The sequence below is a fragment of the Berghia stephanieae genome, chromosome 1 (assembly GCF_034508935.2).
Source record: "Berghia stephanieae isolate SIO BIC M18660-M18661 chromosome 1, UCSD_Bste_1.3, whole genome shotgun sequence".
NCBI classification, from domain to species: Eukaryota; Metazoa; Mollusca; class Gastropoda; order Nudibranchia; family Aeolidiidae; genus Berghia; species Berghia stephanieae.
The window spans coordinates 64,893,434-64,910,846 of NC_088360.1; the positions used below are offsets into that span (position 1 = coordinate 64,893,434).

Genomic DNA, 17,413 nt, shown 5'->3' on the forward strand with positions numbered 1-17,413 from the left:
GACTCATTGATTAAAAGTGTAATTGCGTTTGGCTGCACCATATGGTTTGGCGGATGACGACTTAAAGATAAATCAAAAATTTCAAAATCTATCAAAGAGGCATCAAACGTAATAAACCATCCTCTTGATGGAGTAGAAAGAATTCATGGAAAAGCAATAGAAAGGAAAGCATTCTCAATTACCAACAATAAAAAACATATTTTATACCATGAATTTAGTCTTTTACCATCTGGGAGAAGGTTTTGTCAGATTAAATGTAGAACTAACAAGTATAAATCAACGTTCGCTCCATCAGCAATAAAATTTTTGAATATTTCATATGGTACAGAAAAACCAAGGATTGATAAGTTGACTGATTGAATAATTTATTTAATGTTAGATTAACTGACCAATTGATAATGATGATAATTTTTGGTGTCGAATTGCCACAATTGTAACAAATTGAAAACGAAATGAATATGTTTATGTTGTGTATATCGCACGTGTGAAAGAAAGAGAGGAAGAGGAGAGAGAGAGAGAGAGAAGAGAAGAGAGAGGAGAGAGAGAGAGAGAGAGAGAGAAGAGAGAGAGAATGAGAGAGAGAATGAGGAGAGTGAGAGAGAGAGAGAGAGAGAGAGAGAGAGAGAGAGAGAGGAGAGAGAGAGAGAGAGAGAGAGAGAAGAATAAGTAGGAGTGAAATATCTGTTCAATGTTACAGTTATCATTTAACGTTATAACAAGTGTAACTAAATGACAAATTGCCATATTTATGGACAATAAAGATTATTATTATTATATTATTATTATTATTATTATTATTATTATTATTATTATTATTATTATTATTATTATTATTATTAAGCGCTTAGAGTCTGGTGTCTCGGAGTTATAGCGCTATATAAGTTTTCAGCATTATTATTATTATTATTATATTATTATTATTATTATTATTATTATTATTATTATTATTATTATTATTATTATTATTATTATTATTATTATTATTATTATTATTATTATTATTATTATTATTATTATTTTTCTTCTTTTTATTATTATTATTATTATCCACTCCCTCGCTTCTTTATCTCTCTTATTTACGTATAAAGAACTGAATAAGTGTGCATGAAAGGTGCCAGACAAAGCAAGGAAGAAAAATACAAGGAAAAAAAAACACCCCAAAAAAATCAGTCGACCTCGACTGGGGTACTGATTTTTTGGGATATTTATTTTTTGTTTGTTTGTTATTTTTTCCTTGTATTTTTCTTTCTTGCTTTATCTGGAACCATTCATACACATTTTCCGTTCTTTATCTTAACCGTGACTGCTCCTTAATTTCTTTATTTGATCCTTTACATATATAACATCTCAAAAGGTCTCGTAAGTTTGATACCAGCAGATAAGTTGTTCCTTAGCGGAACGTATTTCGGAAATACAAGTAAAAGTGATAGTCAACAATAGATGGAGGAATATTTAAAATTTGGTCCTCGGACTGTTCGTAGTTTGCCTGAAATCATTTGGTTTTGATCTATTAGTATCTCTCTTGATACAGAGTTATTATTTTAGTAATGTCTGTATTTCATGATGAGGTATCAGTCCTGAGTGTGTCTTTATGCGGTGGATTCCAAACTAATCAACCATAATCCAATTTTATTGATTTTGGACAGCATTATATATTACGTTCGAGAAATCCTGGGCAAAATTTGCCTTTTCCTATACATATTTATTTCGTTTTATCCATGAGTACTTTGTGTGTATAGTTTCTTCTAGAAATATGTCATGAAGGATGAAGTTTGATTTGATTGGTTTAATGTTAAGTCTCCAAAGCAGGTTTATACGGATGTTAATCCCTTTTTCATTTTCTCGCATTGTTGCAAAATATCAAAGTCTTTCTGCACGAGTTTGTATTTGCTATCAGATTGTATTTGAAACTATCATCTGCGAATAATCTTAGCTTTGTACCCGAGTCATATGTTTATCAATGTTAATGCAACTAGAAAAAGTAATGCTACTAAAACTCTTCCGCGGAGTTGTCGTACAAGTAAGGTCGCGGGTCGAGCTCCCATCGCCGCCGCGAAATTTTTGTTCTCCATTGTCTTCTGTCCTACTCACTTCATTTCTTGTTGTTATCAATATAAGTGCCTGTTCCACTCACTTTTCTTAATTATAAATTTACTCTAAATAAGGGAGCATACTCAATGTCTCAATCGTTTCTATGTTACATGTCTGTGTTGAGAATATTGGCTATTAAACTTAAAATGCTGGCCATCTAACTTCGCGGCGTTTGTGTGTGTTGAATCCGTGACCCCAAGAAGTCAGGAAGAGTAGGCTCTAATAAGACTAGGGTTAGAAGCGATCTTTTTTTGAGATCGTGGATAGCTCATGCGGTAGAGTCACGCTCTTCCCGGCCAGGTGGACTTGTCGTACCAGTAAGATCGCGGGTTCGAGCCCCCATCGCCGCCGCGAAATTTTTGTTCTCTATTAATTGTCTTCTGGCACTGTCCTACTCACTTCATTTCTTGATTAAAACTCTTCCCTGACGAGCCCATAATCTTGCCGGTACTTCATTTGAGCAAAAACGAAGACTTTGGCATTAGGGATGGAATATAAATTTTTTTATTTTCTATACTGAGCGTCAATTTAAACTGGCCAGTGATTAACAGCGCATAACTTTATAACTGTTGGTCACATTGACATAATTCATACACATTTGGAAAGTGACGAGAATTCCAGGTACGATACTCGAATTTGAGTAAGATACATATATATTTTACCCAAATGGGGTGTGGTTGAAATTCATCCAAAATTTCGCGGAGTGCAAAAGTAAGCGTAAATGGACAGTGTTAAAGAACGCGTAAATGTACTAACAGTCTTTGTGTTGTTTTTTCCCCCTTAGTTGAAATTTAATTTATTTGAAAATGACAAGGGACAAAATACACTTTGAACATTGCGAGCACTATTAATTCAATAGAATCTTGCAATTTTATAGGTAACTGAGTAAGCAATCTGAAAGTAACAACAACATGGTGAGTCATGGTACACATGTAACTGTTTTGAAGCTCTCAGTGACGACGAGCACTGTAAGTTGGCCAGCTCTTATACCGGCCCATACCATCACGTGCTCGATGCCAAGGCTCCAGACCGCTTTAACTCATCAAGTAACGATCCGCGTTCTGGCACCATATTATTTGCCGTCCATCAGCAAATTAAACCTGTTTTTGTGATAGAAAATAGCATTGTCCCAATATGATTGGAACCAACGTACGTGACAAGCAGGCCATTGAAATCTTGCAGTCATGTGGTGTTCCTTGGGCAAAATTCTTACGTATGGCCGTCGGCATTTCAATCCTGCCTGTCTGAGTCTTCATTTGAAATTTTATAATGAAATCTGGAATTCAATCGCAGTTTCTGTGATTGATACAAAGAGTGGTCATCATGATGTTAGGGTAATCATTGTGAACAGAAGTCCTTCTTTACTTCCCAAGACGTGAGAGGTTGGAGACAGTTCCGTGATTGTAATATTTGCTTATTGTAATATTATCGACACTGAATTCGGAACAATGGTGGAGCATTACAATACTTCTTGATGGAAATACCAGCAGAAGTCATGTCAACCAGATGATTTCTGACAACGTCTGAGAGGCTAGGCATGTCTAAAATACAGTTTGTAAGACTTTAGCTGAATTAAATTGATACTTTTTAGATAAAAATGTGTTATTCTATATTTTCGTTATGTTTTCCCGGATTTACGCAATATTTCTTCCCAATAGGGGCGTACAGTGATCAGGGGAATGTACGGAGCAACCGACGCCTTTATGATCTAAGTAATATTAATTTTTCAATCATCAATGAGCTGTCGATCTTTTCGCTCTCTTTTGTAGCTCTGACAAAGGTAATAAAAAGTTTATTAATCTTGTTGATCTTATTTCGTTTTGTGTAGACTTTTATTGGCTTTAATATAAGAGTTGCCATTTTAAAGTGTAACACTTTGTTTTGACGCTATGTGCGGTTAAGTTCTGTCCAGTTTATATCGACGCTCACTAAAACCGGTACATCGACAATCCACGACAAAGGTATCGACATTTCTTACTACTTTCACACAGACTTGGAGTTTACGGCAGTCCACCCCGAGTCATGGCTGAATCCAACCAGCTGGTGCAGCTCTCCGACAGAAAAGGGTACCTGTGATACCCCAACAACTAGACTTGATGTGGAAAAGGTACCTTGTACATTCGATGACGTTGTTATGCCTAGGGGACACTCCTACTATATTGACTTGTCTGAAGGGGTTCCTGAACTCAAAATAAAATCTTTGAAGATTGCTGGTTCGGTAAGTAAAGATATATATATATATATATATATATATTATATATATATATATATATATATATATATATATATATATATATATATATATTCTTGTTTTCTACTTTCTTCTTCTTCTTCTTCTTCTTCTTCGTCTTCTTCTTCTTCTCTTCTTCTTCTTCTTCTTCTTCTTCTTCTTCTTCTTCTTCTTCTTCTTCTTCTTCTTCTTCTCCTCCTCCTCCTCCCCCCCCTCCTTCTCCTTCCAACTCCTTTCTCGTGATGTTTTCCAACTGCATAATACAATACAAAATCATCTTCTTTAACTACTCCTTCTCAATTCCACTTCGTTTTTGAGATTCCAAGGATGTTAATTTGGAACTTTTTCATTTCTTGAATAATGTTTTCAAATTTGCCTAAATGGTTCACTTACGCATTCCACGGAGCCAATGTGATTGTTTCATTTCGCAACAGTTTGAAACGTTCAACGTGTTCGGTACAGTTTGCTAATGACGGTTGTTTTCCGTTGCCTTCCGTCATTGTTATTCGTAGATTTTAAATTATTGCTGTTTAATTTTACTGAGTTGTGTTTGATGCTTTCTTTGGCTTCTCTTTGTTTTGTTTTTGTTTCCTTTCACCTTTCTTTCCTCTTTTTGTTATTTTTCTGTATGCCTTGAATAATTCAAAAGATTTCAAAGTATTCACATTTTCTAAATTTGGTGTACCTATCTTTTATTAATTGTTTGCCGTATTGTTCGTATGTGTTGGGGTGAATAGTTATAACAATAATAGTCTTCAACAGTCGTATTGTCACTTCCTTCCTAATGACGTATGGTAACTTAGTAACACTGGCTCTAAACTATCGGAACAATGGCGGACGCCGTATGAAATATTTCCCCGGCGAGCTTAAACGCGTATCCAGAGGAAAAAAAACCCCATCAATTTGATCATGTATTGACTTTTACACATTCTGATCACAAGGCATATGAAAAGGGAATGAAAAGTTCTAGCCAGCATGAAGAATAAAAAGTAATGATTTTTTTTGTTTAGAACCAAGATGGCCGCCGTTGCCGGGCGCGTGACATCAGACTATTGAATCCAATAGGATTCCACAGTCTGACGTCACGTCCGCCTAGCAACGAATCGGCTGGCTCTAAACAAAAAAAAATCCGTGCTTGGTCCAGGCAAGGATTAATTGGAAAATCGCTCAAAAAAACAATTTTTATCTTAAATATGGTCCAGTATTTTGTACCAGATTGTCTACACCAGTCAGAGAGTCACTCCTGCAAGTTTTACAGATTTCCAAATGGACAGGCAGACAAAAAATTGAAGAAAAAGTGGACCACTTTAGTCAGGTAAGCACGCACGCCTCGTCGAACATTTGATAGAGTTCGTAGTCCAGATCTAGGTCAAGTTCTAGCTTACGTAGACCTATATTTTATGATTAAAGTGTACAATTGCACGAAATTATAAATAAAAATACATTCCAAACTAGGTTTTTATTGAAGTTGAAGCAAAAATGATATCTCAATCGTTTTGATGTTAAGGCTGATAAACTGAATGAGAGTTAAGTTCTACTGATAAGTGATAATTTTTTTAAAAGGAGAACAAGAAGAAAGAGAATAAAATATTTGTTAAAATCTTACTTTAAACTCGATACCTTTATGGCAAAATGAAAATAAATAAATAAAATAACGCAACCTCTCCCCCCCCCCCCCTCCCCTCACGCAGATCTCTCTCTCTCTCTCTCTCTCTCTCTCTCTCTCTCTCTCTCTCTCTCTCTCTCACACACAAACACACATACTTTCCTCTTTTTTTTTGGAAAGTTTCTCTGATTCTCTGCCATGCCTCCCCTCCCCGACAGCCGAGGTGGCAACTCTGTGTGAACAAAGCAAGATGGCGGCAGGGACCTCTCTCCTTTACCTGTGCCCGATTGTTGACACTCCAAAGTTTCCATCACCGCACTGTCCAGTACAGTACTGACTGAAATAAAGAGAAAACGCAAGTCTTGCCACACTCAACCCCAAGATCAACTTTAACTGTGTAAATTTAAGAATTCTTATTTTTATATATACCTAGTCAAAATCATCAAAAGAAGTAATGAGGAAGTGCGACATTTTGCTGAATGTGCGATTTCATAAAAGACAGGCGAGAGACCCACCAGTAACCTAGTCTCTTGCACACCTTTGATTTATCATGCATTGAGCTGGTGTCAAACAAGATAGTCTAAAACAAAGTACTTATCAAATTAAATAATATAGGCCTACCCAATATGCCCAACAGAATTATTGTTTTTTTTTAAATCTTTTCATTTCAGGTGAAAGGACAAAAGATCCAACATCATCATCAAGAGTGTGTTCTTGTCACTTCAGAGATGGTGACAAAGCCAACCTCCCTGAATTGTTTGACAGAAATAAAAATAAATTGTTTCCATCAGAGCCAGAAAGAAAGAAAAGAAAAGTGACACAAGGAATTCCCACCCCATCTCAATTGGCACCAACATCAAGAAGTCCACCACCACCACCACCACCACTACCACCACCACCACCACCACCACCACCACCATCATCATCATCATCATCATCATCATCATCATCATCATCATCATCATCATCATCATCATCATCAGCTCAACTCTCTTCATCATCATCACAAAGTCCCACCTTTAAAAAAACCAGATTCCTCATCATCATTATTTTCCTCCTCATCATCATCCTCATTATCTTCTCCCTCATCATCATCTCAACTCTCGTCACCATCATCACAGGATTCCATCTTTTAAAAAAAAACAGATTGTAGAACAAGTGAGGATATTTTAAATAGAACAACAAATTTAATTCAAGAACAAAAAATTACAGACAAAAATAAGGAAATAGCTAGCTTTAAAAAACCCAACTAAGTTAGATTCAACGCACTTACACTGTTTCACGCCTTACAGAAAAAGTTCTTCGAATGGAGACAGGTGTACATTCTTTTAAAATATTTAATATTATTGTTCAATATGTTGAGTGCTTTAGAGGTAACATTATTTATTATAGTAGATGGGAAGTTCAGGAAGAGACAGTTGCATTAAAAGACCAAATTTTCATTATTACACTTATGAAACTTAGACAGAACTACGCTAACCTTCATATTTCACAATTGTTTAGCGTTAGTGAAAGTACTATAACAAATATTATACAAACTTTTATTCATGTTTTACATAAGCCATACGCTTCTCTTTGAAAATGTTATGAAGGTTACATGCCCTTCTAGACATAAAAATAAACTATCAGCTCCATCATCATTTTTAAGATTTCCAAATTGCAGAATGATCATTGATTGTACAGATGACCAAATTGCTATTCCTAAAGAAATGGATAAACAACGGTTAACTTATTCTTCTTATAGGTCCATGAATTCTGTTAAAGCTCTTGTTGGTCTAAGTCCAAATGGTGTGATAAATTTTATTTCTAAACATGATCCAGGGTCTGTCTCGGATAAGGTCATTGTACAAAATTGTGGATTACTAAAACTTTTAATTTTAAGCCCTGGAGAATTAATTTTAGCAGATAAAGGTAATAAAGGTAAAACCCCATCCTGATTCAAGATATTTTACCCCAAGGAGTAACTGTAAATATCCCTCCCTTTTTACATAATAAATTTACTGAAAATGAGATTTTATTAACAAAAGAAATTGCTTCATGTAGAATTCATGTTGAGAGGGCTAATGAAAGACTGAAAAATGTTAACATCCTCTCATATATTCCAACCATGTTAAGAGAAACATCTGATATTATTTTTCAATTTGTTGCAGCACTTGTCAATCCCCAGTCTCCTCTTATTAAGGAGATTGCATTTTGTTAGCTTTGCCATTTATTTTGTACAACACACATATTTTGTTCATCATCATCAAATCACCATTCAAAATAATGGTTTTGTAGGTCCATACATGATTTTACATGATAAACATGACAAATTATGGCATTGTTGTATCAATGTATGTTCAATGTCATTAACATTGTTAAATAAAACCACACAAATTAGTTTTGGACTGAATCAACCCAAGGCATCATCAAGATAGATCTGTGGAAGTAAAAGAATAAAAGATTCAAATTTAGAGCTGCGACCATGCTCAATAGGCAAAAAACAAACAAACTAATAAAACGTCTGTTGTGGTCTTGTGGTATGACACTCGCTTTCAGATCAGAAGGTCCTGGGTTTGGGCCTCGCTCGGCACATAGTTGAGTCCTTGGAGAAGGCTCTTTACTCACAATCTCTCACCGTACTCAGGTGTCAAATGAGTACCTGGCGTTGTCTCTGTCCGAAAAAATTGTAATATCGCCCAACAGGCATCATGTCCCGTCTTACATGTTAAATGTTGCTGTTGGCCAGGGACCCCTTGTAAAGCACTTTGAGCACATTTAGTGGATATTACGCTGTATAAAAACTCAATTAAAAAAACAAATTAAGTGATTCTTTCATTCATCTTGCTTTGTTGATAAGGGGGAAACCCGAAACGTCCATTTTATCTGTTTTCGTATATTAAATTGAAGTTCACATTCAATTTCACAATGTTATTGATTTCTTCGAGTTTCAAGCAGCAACATTTACATTACACCTTAACCCAATAGGAAGTTTAGTTTACCGTGACTAACACTGGTCTAAATAAATCCTTTATTCATCCCATAGAGGAAATTTATCTCTAGGGTCTATTCCCAGGGAAGACTGGAATAACCACGGTGCAGCGCCGCAAATTGAGCTAGGGCGAGGTGACTTGCTCAAGGCCACACAGCGCAGCGGCGGGTGAACGAACTCGGTACCTTTCGGGTACGAAGCAAAAACCGTACCGCTGATCCACGCTGCCCCACATGAAGTATGATAAAATGTCTAGCGTGATTGGTGATTGTGATGCTCATATGAGTATTATAATAAAGGTTACAACACGATACTAAATAGTATGTAGTAGACTATAGTCAATAGCAACGAAAATTAGCGAAGCAAGACTAAGACCTCAAAGACTCAAAGTCCGTGGTCCATAAGATAAAAACACAATAATTCAATGACTCCCTCTCTCTCTCCCTAACTAAAATCGAACGTAAACAGTTAAATCTTTCCATTGGATATACTAAATCTGCCAAAACTCAAAGTAAACTGATTATTGTCCAACAGTAGTTTTACGGAGATGTGAGATTTTGAGAGTGAGAATGAGAAGACGAAATGACTTACCTTCACAGAATACTCTTTATTCTTCATGCTGGCTTGAACTTTGCCGAACATCAAGCCATCTGAGTAAGTGAAAGTCAAAACAGGACCTGACTGATGATGATTTTCACCTCGCGAGACACTTTTATGCTCATTGGAGCAGTATTTCATAAGGGCGGTGATGGAAATAGAGTTCGTGTCAGCCATTTTTCTCGACTGTTTAGAGCCAGCCGGTTTGTTGCCATGCGTTGCTGCGCAGGATTACGTCACGACTTAGGAAGCCTATTATAGTCAGATTTTTTAAATTAATGGCGCATGTTTTTCTTGTTTTTCTCAGCTTTCCCTCTATCAAAATTGTAAAAATTTGAGTCAACCTCTGAATCAGTTTGTCTTAGCAGTATATTACTACGAAGTGGTTATTCAGTATCAGATACTGAATAGTGCTTTGCCACTATTCAGTATCCATAAGGAACTCTTTTTTTATATATAGATAGAATGCGCTTGGCCAAGGAGTTCACAACATTGCCATCCGGAAGAATATAACGGACCAACACACAAACTCTGTGTAACCATGAACTTTTATAGTCTGGTTAATACAGTTTAGTGAGAACAACTCACAAACGCGGATGGCAAAAACCATAACAACGGCCTGAGTTACGTCATCTGCATACTATCTAAAGAGAGTGAAAAGTGCGAAAATCTCGGTTGAATGTAAATAAACTGCTGACCTACTTCCAGATTGAACACGTGCAGTAACTGACAGCCCGATTCAAAGTTGTAAAAATATTTTGATCGTAATTTTTTAATTTCTGCTATTGTGCAATTAACATAGTTCAAAATATCAAAAAAGAGTGGCGTTCAAATACATTTTTAATGTCTGAATAGACATGATTAAATGTCACTAAAAGTTCAGTGACATCATGGCATGGTGGATATAGATAGTATGCAGATGACGTCACTCAGGCCTTTGTTATTGTTTTTGCCATCAGCGTTTGTGAGTTGTTCTCACTAAACTGTATTAACCAGACTATAAAAGTTCATGGTTACACAGAGTTTGTGTGTTGGTCCGTTATACTTCCGGATGGCAATGTTGTGAACTCCTTGGCCAAGCGCATTCTATCTATAAGCTGTTTGACTCTGAGCTTAAGGTTCGAGAGTTCAAATCCCGGTAGGGGTAACTTTTTTTTTCCCAATATTTTTTAAATTCCTTCTGTCTATTGATATTTTTAAAACTTTTGTTTTAATAATTTTATTTGCTTGTAATATACTTTAATGTTGATATTATGCTATTGTTCTTTTATTATTATTATTATTATTATTATTATTATTATTATTATTATTATTATTATCATTATTATTATTATTATTATTATTATTATTATTATTATTATTATTATTATTATTATTATTGTTATTTCTACTTACTCTTATTATTATTGTTGTTGTTGTAATCGTCGTCATCATCATTATTATGATTATGATTATGATTTTTTTTTAAATCAAGTAGTTGGAGTAATTTAATCAGTTATCGATTTATTACGAATATCTTTTATGTGTTATCATCTCGTTGTTGTTTTTCATTATTGTGCTCTTCTATTGTTTATTACTTTTTAAAATCTTTCTTTTTTTCTGTTGTTGTTGTTGTTGTTGTTGTTGTTGTTGTTGTTGTTGTTGTTGTTTGTTTTTTTGTTTGTTTGTTTTGTCATCTAAGACAAACCCGATTATGTGGCCAGACTTTCTGCCATTTTTAATTGAGCGATGCACTTCGTGAATTAATTGCCGTATTATATTCAAATTTACATGACAATAATAATAATAATAATAATAATAATAATAATAATAATAATAATAATAATAATAATAATAATAATAATAATAATAATAATAATAATAATAATAATAATAATAATTTAAATAGATACTGAATATTAGACTACAATTGACATCTATTTTCTGAATACAGGTGGTATTTTTAGGGGTGTTTTTTTTTTACGAAACCTGGCAAAACACGCCGAAACCCGACAAAGTTATGGGAACTAGGCAGCAGTGGGGAGTGAACTTGGGACTCAGGGAAGTGTACACCATTGGGGAGTGAACCTGAGACTGGGTTTCGTAAAAAAAAGCAATTACTTTTTTACGAAACCCGACAATATCCGACAAAGTTATGGAAAGAAAGTAGGCAACAGTGGGGGAGTGAACCCGAGACTCAGGGAAGTGTACACTATTGGGGAGTAAACCTAAGTCTATGGTTTTTCGGCGGGTTTGGGCGGGTTTCGTAAAAAAGTAATTGCTTCATTCTCGTTTGGTACCCAACTCCCATAGTCCGGCTTCATTTCCACTGATTTCCTCTTCTCAAAGGGATGTTAACATTTTTCACTCCCAACCGGTGTGCACTTCCCTGAGTCCCGGTTCATTGCCCAATGGTGCCCACTTCCCATAACTTTTGACAATTTCGGTAGTTTTCGAAATAAAAGTACATTCTGAGCTCACTGTCCGCTGGTATCAGCCTCTCGCAGTCCCGGGTTCAATCCTCATCGGTGTCCAAATCCCAGATTCACTCCCCACTGCTGCCTGCTTCCCATAACTTTGTCGGCTTTTGACAGGTTTCGTAAAAAAGTAATTCCCCCTCTCCCTTGGTTGTGCTTTTTTAGAAAATCCAGAGTCCCAGATTCACTCCCCACAAGTGTGCACTTCCCTGAATCTCAGGATCACCCCCCACTGTTGCCTACTTCAATAACTTTGTCGGATATTGCCAGGTTTCGTCGGGTTTCGTAAAAAAGTAATTGCTTTTATATGAAACTCGCTGAAACCCGCCGAAAACCAAGTCTCAGGTTCACTCCCTACTGGTGTACACTTCCCATGATCTCAGGTTAACTCCCCATGTTGCCTACTTTCCATAACATTTTGTTGGATTTGGCCGATTTCGTAAAAAAGTAATTGCTTTTTATAAACTCGCTCGAAACCCGAAACATAGTCCCAGGTTCACTCCCACTAGTGTACATTCCCTGATCTCAGGTTCACTCCCCATTATTTGCCTACTTCCATAACTTTCCGTTTTGTCGGTTTGGCGGTTTTCGTAAACAAAAGTAATTGCTTTTATTTTATAAACTCGCGAAACCGCCGAAAACCAGTCCAGGTTCACTCCCACTAGTGTACAATTCCTGAATCTCAGGTTCACCCCCCACACTGTTGCCTACTACCATAACTTTCTCGGATATTGCCAGGTTTCGTCGGTTTCGTAAAAAAGTATTGCTTTTATTGAAACTCGCTGAAACCGCCGAAAACCAGGTCTCAGTTCACTCCCTACTGGTTATATTTCCATGAATCTCGTTCACCCCCCCACCGCTCGCCCCCACTGTTCCTACTTCAATAACTTTTCGATATTGCCAGTTTCGTCGGTTTCGTAAAAAAGTAATTGCTTTTATGTGAAACTCGCTGAAACCCGCCGAAAACAGAGTCGTCACCCAGGTATCACTCTCCTACGGTGTACACTTCCTGAATCTCAGGTTCACTCCCCACTGTTGCCTACTTCAATAACTATCGGATATTGCCAGGTTTCGTCGGGTTTCGTAAAAAAGTAATTGCTTTTATGTGAAACTCGCTGAAACCCGCCGAAAACCAGAGTCTCAGGTTCACTCCCTACTGGTGTACACTTCCGTGAATCTCACTTCACTCCCCACTGTTGCCTACTTTCAATAACTGTCGGATATTGCCGGGTTTCATAAAAAAGTAATTGCTTTTATGTGAAACTCGCTGAAACCCGCCAAAAACCATAGTCTCAGGTTCACTCCCCACTGGTGTACACTTCTCTTAGTCTCAGGTTCACTTCCCATTATTTTCCTACTTTCCATAACTTTGCCCGATTTTGTTGGGATTTGGCGCATGTCGTAAACAAAAAGTAATTCTTTTTTTTTCAAACCCGCCGAAACCAGTCTCAGGTTCACTCCCCACGGGTGTACACTTCCATGAATCTCAGGTTCACTCCCCACTGTTGCCTACTTCAATAACTATCGGATATTGCCAGGTTTCGTCGGGTTTCGTAAAAAAGTAATTGCTTTTATGTGAAACTCGCTGAAACCCGCCGAAAACCAGAGTCTCAGGTTCACTCCCTACTGGTGTACACTTCCGTGAATCTCACTTCACTCCCCACTGTTGCCTACTTTCAATAACTGTCGGATATTGCCGGGTTTCATAAAAAAGTAATTGCTTTTATGTGAAACTCGCTGAAACCCGCCAAAAACCATAGTCTCAGGTTCACTCCCCACTGGTGTACACTTCCCTTAGTCTCAGGTTCACTCCCCATTATTTTCCTACTTTTCATAACTTTGCCCGATTTTGTTGGGATTTGGCGCATTTCGTAAACAAAAGTAATTGATTTTTTTTTTTCAAAACCCGCCGAAACCCAGTCTCAGGTTCACTCCCCACTGGTGTACACTTCCCCGAATCTCAGGTTCACTCCCCACTGTTGCCTACTACTCATAACTTTCTCGGATTTTGCCAGGTTTCGTCGGGTTTCGTAAAAAAGTAATTGCTTTTATATGAAACTAGCTGAACCATAGTCTCAGGTTCACTCCCCACTGGTGTACACTTCACTGAGTCTCAGGTTCACTCCCCACGCTTTGCCTACTTTCCACAACTTTACCGCATATTGTCGGGTTTCGTAAAAAAGTAATCCCCCCCCCCCCCATTTTGTTATTGCTTTTTTACAAAACCCAGAGTCCCAGGTTCACTCCCAACTGGTGTACACTTCCCTGAATCTCAGGTTCATCCACCCCCACCCCCCCTACACACACACACACACACACACACACATACACACACACGCTGCTGCCTACCTCCCATAACTTTGTCGGATATTGCCAGGTGTCGTCGGGTTTCGTAAAAAAGTAATTGCTTTTATTACGAAACCCGCCGAAACCCAGTCCCAGGTTCACTCCCCACTGCTGTACACTTCTCTGAGTCCCATATTCACTCCCACAGCTTCCCTCTTCCCATAACTTTGTTAGGTTTCGGAAAAATAAAACACCATATTATAGTGCAAAACCACTATTCAGTGTCAGATACTGAATAGTACAAAACCACTATTCAGTATCAGATACTGAATAGTGCAAAACCGCTATTCAGTATCTGATACTGAATAGTGCTAGCCATATTACTATTAGCCCAATGATACTGCCTGCCTCGGTTTAAAGTTTCGACAACAAGCGATGTTCGGTCTCTCGAAACCCGGTCTCGCGAAACTCGAAACCGAAACCGGAACCGTGCACCCCACTACTCTCAATGTGCGGCCAATAGAAGTCAATAAGCTGAGAAGCGATTTTAGGAGCCCGAATTGGAACACTCCACCCTATCGGGAACCTCTGAGGAGTAATGATAGCTCGTCTGACACGGTAATTAGAAGGCTGAGGTTCGATACCCACTCGACTGATTGTTTTTTGGGATGTTTAAAAAAAATATTTTTCTTTCTTGCTTTGTCCGGCACCTTTCATTCACACTTGTTCAGATACTTGATTACGGCTATCCCTTTACTTTGTAAAAAAAGAAAAATATTTGCGCTGGGATAGTCAAATTAGGATCGTGAATGACAAAACGACACGGACATCTCATTGGAATTGTGCAAGTGAACTTCTCAGCTGAATCTTGTAGTTTCCATTGCACCAGTATTTAACACAATGCGATGTGTTTTCGTGTTAATAACCATCGAACTGATAACATTATTTCTATTATCATCATTCCCATGCAGCCCTTCACAAGTTCTTCTTTTGCAACATACCTCACCAATGAAGACGGGAGTCGAATGTTCAAAACCTCAGACGAGCCGTTGTCGAGTACACAACTCAAAATCACACGGAAAGCATGTGATGACAAGAGAGGTTGTGCGTGTGGAAACGACCAGCTCCAGGTAAGACAATCAAACGTTAGCTATGAGCAGGTCCACCTCACATTGCTTGTCAAATATGACCCATCGTCTCAATATGGTTTTATGTCGGAATGAATTGGATCCTGAAAAGTGGATTTAGAATAAAAGTAATAAAAAGAAAACCGAAATTTAAACTTTTTGCAATTTAAGAAATAATACCCCCCCCCCCCCTCCACAATTATGAATGACCCGAAAGCTCAGTTGGTAGAAGGTCGCCTCACATCCAAAGGGACCAAAATCGATTCAGGTTGAAGTCGAGAGTTTTATCTGACAGAAATTGTGTAGCCGGGTCTGGTGGAAAGTACTTTACGATAGACCAGCGATAGATGATATCCAAAGGTAAGCAAGGAAATGGCTCTGAAAGTTCACTATTATGAGTGGAAATTAAGCTCAAGTTTCCTATTCATGGCTATGGATTCAATTTCTAGCTCCTAGTCCAAAATAGTTGAAGACTGTAAGGCACTAAATACAAGAAGGGCAGTGTTTCTTTGGAGACTGGGAACCTAAAAGTCGAGAGAAAAATTGATTAAATATAAGTCTCAGTTTCGAGACTTTTGTTTGATTTCATCTTTACCTTTCGATAACATACCACAGTGGAACTCGGATACAACGGGGATAATGGGACGAACAAAAAAAATCCCCGTTGTCGCCAAGTCCCGCTATATCCATGTATACGGAATTTGAAGCGAAGCAATACTGAGGGAATTTTTTTTTTAAACCAAAAAAAAAAAAAAAAAAAAAAAAAAAAAAAAAAAAAAAACCCACAAGGACCACTTTTCAAGTTATATCTCTTCGTAAAAATTTCAGATAACGCGACTGACTTCATCATCATCATCATCATTGCCTTTTTCACCCTGGGTCAGGGTATAGGCCACAGACAAACAGTTTCCATCCTTCTCTATCCCGAGCTAATTTTTTAATCTCATTCCAGGTCTTACCACTTCTCTGTATATCAGCTTCTTTAATTCTTCTCCATGTTCCTCGTGGCCTTCCCCTTGATCTTCTGCCCTGAGGGTTCCAGTCCAATACTTTCTTTGTTATAGTGGAGTCGTTCTTTCTAAGCGTGTGTCCAATCCACCTCCATCGTCTTCTTCCTGTTTCCTCTCCCACTGGTTTCTGCTGTGGTCTTTTCCATACTTCTTCATTTTTTATTCTATCCATCCATTTTATTCTGAGTAGCTTAAGCATGCACCTGTTTATTATTATTATTATTATTATTATTATTATTATTATTATTATTATTATTATTATTATTATTATTATTATTATTATTATTATTATTTATTATTATTATTATTATTGCTATTGTTATTATTATTATTATTATATTTATTATTTATTATTATTATTATATTATTATTATTATTATTATTATTATTATTATTATTATTATTATTATTATTATTATTATTATTATTATTATTATTTATTATTATTATTATTATTATTATTATTATTATTATTATTATTATTATTATTATTATTATTATTATTATATTATTATTATTATTATTTTATTATTATTATTATTATTATTATTATATATTATTATTATATTATTATTATTATTATTATTATTATTATTATTATTACTTATTATTATTATTTTTTATTATTATTATTCATATTATTATTATTATCTATTATTATTATTATTATTATTATTATTTTATTATTATTATTATTATTATATATTATTATATTATATCATTATATTACTACTATTACTCTATCACTATACTACTACTACTACTACTACTTACTACTACTATACTACTACTACTACTACTACTACTACTACTACTACTACTACTACTTACTACTACTACTACTACTCTACTACTACTACTACTACTACTACTACTACTACTACTACTACTACTAACTACTACTTACTACTACTACTACTACTACTACTACTACTACTATACTACTACTACTACTACTAACTACTACTACTACTTACTACTACTACTACTACTACTACTACTACTTCTTACTATTATTATTATTATTTATTTTATTATT

At 36.2% G+C, this 17,413-nt stretch overlaps 2 protein-coding genes across 2 annotated transcripts in view; both read left to right on the top strand.

The window, feature by feature from the left end:
- Window positions 1-17,413, top strand: part of LOC144979427 (protein amnionless-like) — a 53,147-nt gene that overhangs the window by 5,573 nt on the left and 30,161 nt on the right. Inside the window, exons 4-5 of the mRNA XM_078926074.1 lie at window positions 4,083-4,309; window positions 15,209-15,367. Coding sequence (XP_078782200.1) covers window positions 4,083-4,309; window positions 15,209-15,367 — 386 coding nt within the window. The remainder of the gene's footprint in view (window positions 1-4,082; window positions 4,310-15,208; window positions 15,368-17,413) is intronic.
- Window positions 4,702-8,824, top strand: LOC144963482 (uncharacterized). Its single transcript, XM_078897561.1, has 3 exons — window positions 4,702-4,782; window positions 5,466-5,636; window positions 6,599-8,824. The coding sequence occupies exons 1-3, from the start codon at window positions 4,702-4,704 to the stop codon at window positions 6,743-6,745; spliced, it is 399 nt and encodes a 132-aa protein (XP_078753687.1). The 3' UTR covers window positions 6,746-8,824.

Excerpts from the sequence above, each read along its gene's own strand:
- LOC144963482 (XM_078897561.1), top strand. The coding sequence starts at position 4,702 with ATGGTTCACTTACGCATTCCACGGAGCCAATGTGATTGTTTCATTTCG. Across the intron at positions 4,783-5,465 it reads CGTTCAACGTGTTCGGTACA|GCAAGGATTAATTGGAAAAT; the intron begins GTTTGCTAATGA and ends TGCTTGGTCCAG. Across the intron at positions 5,637-6,598 it reads AAGTGGACCACTTTAGTCAG|GTGAAAGGACAAAAGATCCA; the intron begins GTAAGCACGCAC and ends TTTTCATTTCAG.